The sequence below is a fragment of the Zeus faber genome (assembly GCF_960531495.2).
Source record: "Zeus faber genome assembly, chromosome: 13".
Lineage (NCBI taxonomy): Eukaryota > Metazoa > Chordata > Actinopteri > Zeiformes > Zeidae > Zeus > Zeus faber.
In genome coordinates this window covers 8,863,297-8,871,232 of record NC_137198.1, presented here as the reverse complement: position 1 = coordinate 8,871,232, position 7,936 = coordinate 8,863,297, and the positions used below count along the sequence as shown (strand labels likewise).

At 43.5% G+C, this 7,936-nt stretch overlaps 1 protein-coding gene across 1 annotated transcript in view; it reads left to right on the top strand.

Moving 5' to 3' along the window:
* The first annotated feature begins 426 nt into the window (after nucleotides 1–426).
* LOC307238781 (uncharacterized protein) overlaps nucleotides 427–7,936 on the top strand; it is a 14,306-nt gene continuing 6,796 nt past the window's right edge. The window contains exons 1-2 of the mRNA XM_080011919.1: nucleotides 427–477; nucleotides 5,939–6,561. Coding sequence (XP_079868045.1) covers nucleotides 5,957–6,561 — 605 coding nt within the window. The 5' untranslated portion in view covers nucleotides 427–477; nucleotides 5,939–5,956. The remainder of the gene's footprint in view (nucleotides 478–5,938; nucleotides 6,562–7,936) is intronic.

Sequence of the window (7,936 nt, the reverse complement as noted above, 5' to 3'; positions counted from 1 at the left end):
GCCTGGGATCGAAACAGCAACCTTTAGATCACTAGACCACCAGCTCTACCGCCTGAGGGACCATCCCCAAACCGAACATAATAGCTAACCGAATTCCTGCCTTGGTAACTAACTGAAACGAATTGATTTATAAAAAGTAATGCAGTTAGTGAATAGAATAATGTAAATTAAATAACGTTTAAAAAAAAAAAAACAAGACTAAAAAAGGATAATACAAATCGGCGGTTCAAAATAGAAGTAAAGGGAATAGAGTTATGTATATGCGACAGGCTACATGTATATACATATGTGTGCAGTCGAGCATACGACACAGGTCTGTGTTTCCTGGAACAGCCAGGCCTCCACCTTCCACCACCTTTTAAGGCGACGAGAGGCGGTGGAGGAGGGGGAGCCGCACAGCCTGTGCGCAGTTTAGTGCGACTGGCAGCGGACGGGAACGTTGTTGCTGCTGCTGCTGCTGCTGCTGCTGCTGCTGAGGTAGGCAACATATTTTTACCACATACACCACCCTAATTATAAGGCCTTATAATATCCAGAACAATATTAACAACCGGTGATATTCATAATGACTTGATATCCAGTTAAGTTTGTGCCTACGGGTATCTGCAGGTCCTCAAACTCTTTCAAAATGTATGCATTGTTATGTTATTTTTAAAAACTATTGTTATTATTATTATTATTATTATTATTATTATTATTATTATTATTTTCTAATATCAGGCCTTTAAAATACATGAAATCGTCTTCAATTTGAATGGACCCGTTTTTTTTTGTTTTTTTTTCATTTCAGTGTGAACGTTTTGTTTATTCCTGGTGGTTAAATGCCCATTCTAAATGAATCCCGTTTGCTTTCCATATCACCTACAGAGAACTGTTGTGATAACAATTCATAGAATCGCCTGGTTGCAATGTTTCTGAACCTAATACTTAACTCTGCCCTGTACCTTAACTTTATACTTACCAGCCAGATACTAACGTTGTACTATACGTTTTACTTTATTTAATACGAGGGAGGTGATATGTCGAAAAGGGTCTTAAACTAGATCAAATGTGTTTTGAAAAGTAATGAACTTAACTCTGTATTGAATTCTGTGCTCACAAAAAAAAAGTCAGCTTGGAAATGGGACATTTTTGGGAAGTCAGCCTTGACCAGGGCGCGTCAATGTTTTGCAACCTTATCTTGAATGTTTTTATGCGCAGAAAATGGGTCACCAGAATTCACTGTCAGGGTTGAATGAGCACACGGAACACAGTTGAGGTGTCGTTTAAACCAGTGTGTCACAAGGATCTCGTCCAAATCGATCCACATACGGAGCAGAGTGAAGAACTAAACAAATCTGACCCGAAATATTCAGTTGGTTTGGTTAACTGACACGTCACACGTCCCGTTCTAAAATGAACGAGATGAGATTTACAGTAAGAGGCTTTATGATGTCATCATATTATTTACTATAAATGAACAGATTCCTATTGAGAATGTCCAGTCGGACCGTGTCCATTGGAATCGGTCATTCTGTAGTCTTAAGAAGTTACCAAACTAGCGATTTACGTGCATATTTATATCACTTCTTACCTGGTAGATGTCAGTAAGCTTGTCAGATTGATATTTTAATGGTCCAGTTACTTTGCCGGATTAATGGGGGGAAAAAAAAAAGACAAGCAAAAAAAATAAAAACGAATCCTTAAAATTTCACCAGTGCCTCCCTCGAAAATACTGAAATGTGCCACTGAGGGATGCGTTCAAGATCTAGGCATTGGAAAAAAAAAAAGCCCTGTAATGGCAATTACTCACAGAAATACCACAGCCTTTTTCATGGAAAAATAACTCGCAGAAAATGTAATCCGAGGAAAAAACTCAACAAATAAACAGCGGGCCTGACACAGCATCAAACGGCCGCCTGTCACTGAGAGTGCAGCTCTATTTCCACAGCACGTGAGACAACAATAAAAAGCCCTGGTTTACAAGCAAACAGGGGCGGTTGTTTTAAAGACAGGAGGGTTGCTCTGTGCAGACCGCATAGTGGTTGCTCCACGAGACTGGCAACCAGGAGACGACAGACCGGGGGGAGCCCATGCTGCGTTCAAGTAAACTCGGAAAATCATGCTGCGTTTTAGAGAACCCGAGAAACTGTAAAATGCACCCAACGTGACCCAACTGGACCCCGTTTATTGCTGCCTGCAGTTATTTTTTTATGTTGACCAATAGAAGGATGTTTGGCTTGAGAGGTTAAGTGGTATTGATCTGAGGCCTAAAGTCAGGGAATGTGTGATAATGAGCATGATGACACAGTAAGGTGTGTGTGTGTGTGTGTGTGTGTGTGTTCTGTTTTTTTATTCACCATATTCTCCCCCCCCCCCATACATACAGTACATGGTGGTATATTTTAACATACCACCTGCTGCTGCTACTACTATCATCATTTATTATAAACATGCACTAAATACTACACTGTGCACTGTATACTTGCATACTTTATTCAAGCATATACGCCACCTGCGGCTCACTGTCCCTGTTAACCTCTGTGTACGTAGTTTACATATATTCTAGTCTATCTTCTATGTTTTGTTTCTTTTTCTTCCTCCTGGCTGCGCCTCACACCTTGGGTTCCAAATCAGCCCTCTTACCACGTCTGCACAGACTGGCTCGCAGGATAATGGGGACTCTCAGATGGTGTGTCAGTGTGTGATGCTGCCATCGATGTCGTGTCCTGTTACGCCCCATCTTGCGGCCATTGTCTGCCCTCAACCCGGGGTCATTAATAAATTAATTATTAATTCATTAATAAATATATTGAAGGTTATTTTTCTTCCACACCAAGCATTGTCAAGCTGCCCCAAATACAAATACTACAGAAACATGAATGATCACATCTAATATTTGTGTGCTAATGAACGTTGTATACTTTCATAAAAACTCAAGTGTTTGCATTAGGATGGTGCGGCAGTTTCGCCTACCACGCGCCATCCATGTGGCGTGTTCAGGGACCTCTGGCACAGAGACACAGAAGACGGGGTTGTAGAAAACGCACAAGTTGATTGTGGAGAGGGGGCTTGATAGAACAAGCCTCCATGGAACCCCATGAAACGATGGGTGGACATTCAAGGAAGGAGGCAACCTTAGGCTCATCACACTGGGATTAATGACACGATCAATCTCGTATGGGCCAATGTACCGGGGTGCCAGTTTCCGGGATTCAACTTGGAGAGGGAGGTCGCGGGAGGACAGCCAGACCTTCTGACTGGGCTGGTAATCCGGGGCTTGAGTGCGGCGGCGATCCGCCAGTCGACAGTGGTTTCGTGGTTTCGAGCAGCGGTGTGGTTGAGGGCTTCCCCAAACTCGGCAGGTCCGCCGGAGATGTCCCTGCACTGAGGGAACTGGGGTGCTGGGGGGTGATGAAGCCAATGGAGAAGGTGGTCAGAGGAGATTGAGAAGGTTTGGACTGGGAGAAGCCAGCCTTGCCTCACGCCACACGCATGCCCTACCAAGGGAAAACGAGGGAAAAGGGAGGCAAGGGAAGAGAAAAAGAACAGACAGTACAAAGCAAAACAGAATCCTAACAGTAAGCTCGGACACCGGCGGCGCAGCGACAAACAAACCGGACGGAGTCATCTGGCACCACGGTGGAGTCTTGACCAGGCTCATATGCAGAAGTAGATGATGAGGGGAGTCCAGTATTCCTGATTGCTGCCCGGGAGGAGCCAGCCACGGCCCCCTGCCACACACACACGCCCTACCAAGGGAAAACGAGGCAATAGGGAAATAGGGGAAGAGGAAAAACAACAGATATCCAAAACAAAACTGAATCCTAACACAAAAACATGTACAAGGCGGCTACAGATGGTGATGCGTATTTAAAAGACATGGAAAACCCAGGGTCGCAGCAATCTAGTCTTATGAGGAAAGCAACGCATAAATGACTCCATGTCCAACGGCAGATCAGGAAGGACCTGAATTTCGGCTGTCGAGAGAGAGAGTTGCTCCCAGATAGATAGGAGGATAGTTGGTCGAGGTGTGGCTGTAAATGACAGTTCACATCGGTGCTTGAGCTTGAATGTGGCAGGATTTTTTTCGGTATACGGGTGAAGGAGGGTGTCTTTTGAGCGTTTTGTGAAAAGCATCTTTGTCGATGTTTTAAAAAGCCATCACAAAATGTGGAGCCCCCCCCCCCCCACCCGCTATTTGTCTGCGGTTGAGGTCGTTGAAGTTGTCCTGCATTGTTCCCAAGGAAAGCCAGGAAAGGATCATACAACAAGCTCCGGTTCAGCCTATTGAACGATGCGTTTCAAAGGGGGTAACGATGAATGGAATTTGGATATAATGGTGTCAAATACGGGAACTATTATTAATGAACAACAATTATGTCTCACAAAACATCAAACATTCCCTGAGGACTGGGTCACCCGAGGATCGGGAGGGAGGTTTCATTACTTCAGAAATTTCCTTTAAATATTAGAGCGGATGTTTGGAGCAGCTCTAAACATTTACGCTTCTTGGGGTTGGCCCTAGTTTGTGCCTTTTTATTTGTGCAAGAATCCATTTAAATAAGAAAATTGTTCCATCTCTGATACAAATCGGCCAGTCGGGCTAAACTTATGGACGCGAGCTGACATCTCCTTCCATCCGCCTCGGTATAAGCAGAATCCTTAAATAGATTTTTTGTATGCAGGAGTTATTACAATGTATTGACAGGTTTTGTGCATTTGCATCAAGATTGATAGTTCATCTGCATACTTTTGTATTGTTCCACACCACTGTTATGAAAAACGTCAAAAGTCAACTCCTGGCTATGGTACTTTTTTGGGAGAGTGTACCTCGCTGCATAGTTACTTACGCTCTGTGTGGGCAGAGGAAAATAATTAGCTGAGGAACGATCGTGATTCTTCGTGGTCTCAATTGATGACCCCAAATCTGAAAATCTATAATATATATATATATATATATATATATATATATATATATATATATATATATATATATATATATATATATATATATATATATATATATAATTTTTTTTTTTTTTTTTTTTTTTTTTTTTTTTTTGAATGCAATTTTGTATATTGTGGTAGTGGGGAGTGGTTTTGGCACCATCTGCAGGTGGGGAAAGCCAGCACTGGCAACCGGAAGGGGATACAGCTGCAGAAGATTGAGGTGATGAGCAGAAGTGTTTAAAAGCTGCTGTGTTTTCACCTCACACTGTCTCCTGACAGCGAGGTTTGGCTCCCACTCCAGGCGGCAGCCGACGTTAGTGGCGAGTATGTTTGTCTTTTTCAGAGTCAGACAAACGTCTTGTTTGGTGTTTGAATAAATGCACAGCTCGGGCTGGTTTGTGTTCTACCTGCCTCCTGGTCCATCTCTACCCCGCAAACAACAAAGAGACTTGGTACAGCGGCGCCCAATGTAACCTCAATCTCCTGCAGCTGCGTCCCCTTCTGGCCACTGCCACATATCTACTTTTATTAGCTTATTATTATTTTAATCGATTTCATTCTTTGTAATTATTTAATCTACTTTGTTAATTTTACATTGCATACTTTACTTTGTTGAAATTTGATTTCCTTATTTGAATCTAAAGCTTTTTGTCTATGTAAAGTGCTATACAAATGCTATACAAATGATCTGAAAGCTAAGGAGGGATGCACTTACAGACGGCACAGAGCTTCCACATACGTGCTTCCACACGTGTGTCCACATACCAGGATTTTAAACAGAGATGAAAGTTATTATTATATAATATATCGTTATTATAAATTATTATATACATTTAAATGTGTAAACTGGGGTGTAAATATCTATTTATGCTCATTATTTAAAAGAATTCTGCATCCCAATCAGCTCATTTGATTAGCCCATACCTGTGCCATCCTGACGTCCCAATGCTCGACTCGGGGCGTTCTCATTTCAAGTTTTGTAACTGACATCAACCCCCCCCCCCAGAGTCGAAGTGCATCCTGGATGGAGAAATTTAAAGAACTGAGGGGGAAGTTCTGCCTCCTCCTCGTCACCACCTTAACCGTCATCGTGGTGATCGGCTTCCGAGCCCCGGAGAAGAACGTGTCCGTCCCGAGCCCCCGCCTGGCCCATGACATCTGCCCCCGCCAGGCGGCACGCAGCACCATCACCAGCCTCAACAACACCAAGCACATGCTGGTGTCAGCCTTCATGGACGACAGGCTGACCGGCTGGGACGTTCGCATCATCGGCATCTTCAGGAGAGACTCCATCCAGCCGCTGTACTGCGTCTTCTGCTGCATCAGCCACCTGTCGGGTAGCAGCACGCCCGCCAAGATCCTGCAGCACTCGGACAACTTTGGTTTTCCCTACGTGACCACGGACGTCATGTGTCAGATACCGCGGCACTGCGTTGTCACCCACGTCACCCTGTCGCCACACACGGACGTCGAGCAGCTTTCCAACCAGACCTTCCTACCCATCAGGGGCCAGGAGACAAGGGCCAAGGCGGAGGATAAGCTTGTGTTCAACATCACCGTCTGCATCTCCAACCTTTTCGGAGATTACAACAACGTCCTTCAGTTCACTCAGAGCCTGGAGATGTACAGGTTAGTTACACGTGTGTGCATGCTTGTTTCCACCTCACAATTTTCTCAAATTTGGAAGATCCGGGTAAGGAGAGTAAATTTAAACTCCGGGATTTTGAGTCAACTGTGTGGATTTCCTAATTCCCACCAACCAGGTGATCAGTGCATTGCTGGAGCAAAAATGTGGCAGGACTTCTACTTTTTGAACCTGGACTTGATTGGATTCAAATACTTTGCACAGAGTACAAGTACTGAGGCAACGAAATGCATTTCTCTTCATTTTACCATCCTGGTAACTGACGTATCTAGGAGCAGTGGGCTGCCATATAGCGGTGCCCAGGGAGCAGTTAAGGGGTTAAGTGGACTTATTCAGCTCTGTATATTCTTATTGTTGTGGTCAAGCTGCTGTCGAGATTTGTACTGTGATCTGTAGAGATCTGCAGCGTCTCCACGATCTTTGACAGGTCTTGCAAATATAAGGAGCAGAGAAGTGCATAATAGATACAAAAAATATTTGGTCCGTGCTCTAAAATAGAACGACTCTTCGCAGGAAACACCATAGCTTTCGACAGACCACCTTGCAACATTGTGGTGTGACTTTACGTAGCGCACTAGGAGAAGTTAAAGAATGAAAATATATATTTATATTGTGTGTGTGTGTGTGTGTGTGTGTGTGTGTGTGTGTGTGTGTGTGTGTGTATATTTATATCAAGATCAAGATCAAGATTTTTTATTTGTCACATACATATACATACTTCCATACATATATGCAGTGAAATGTAATGCAACGCACCCGGTGATAGCACACAATAAGTCCTAGGAAAAAGTACAAAAATAAAATAAAAAGTAGAAAATTCCTTTCTAATAGACCGACTAACTGACTCCTAAAACGTAATACAGTATGTGGAATACTTATAGAATAAGATAAAAAATATATAGAATAAAATACAATAAAAAATAAATTGAAATAAAATGGAATAGGTTGAAGGAATATGGCTATGTATATACAGATATGTGCATTTAAAGTGGCATGTGAATTAAAGTGGCATGTGAATGTGAATAGTGTGAGGTAGTGTTTGGGATAATACAGCACAGTATACAACAGTACGGCGCAGCAATACGGCATCACGAACAACCCTGAACAGTGATACAGTATGCGGTACAGTATGCTACATACAGTACAGTAGGTAGTGGAGCCTAGTGCATGGCTCAGTTAGGACCCCTGGTGAGGTCAGCGTTGACAGTTCTGATGGCTTGAGGGAAGAAACTCCGTCTCAGTCTCTCTGTTCTCGCTGCGTGACTGCGGAGGCGCTTGCCTGACCGCAGCAGCTGAAACAGTCCGTTGTTGGGGTGATGAGGATCCTTCATGATCCTACGGGCTCTGCTACTACACCTC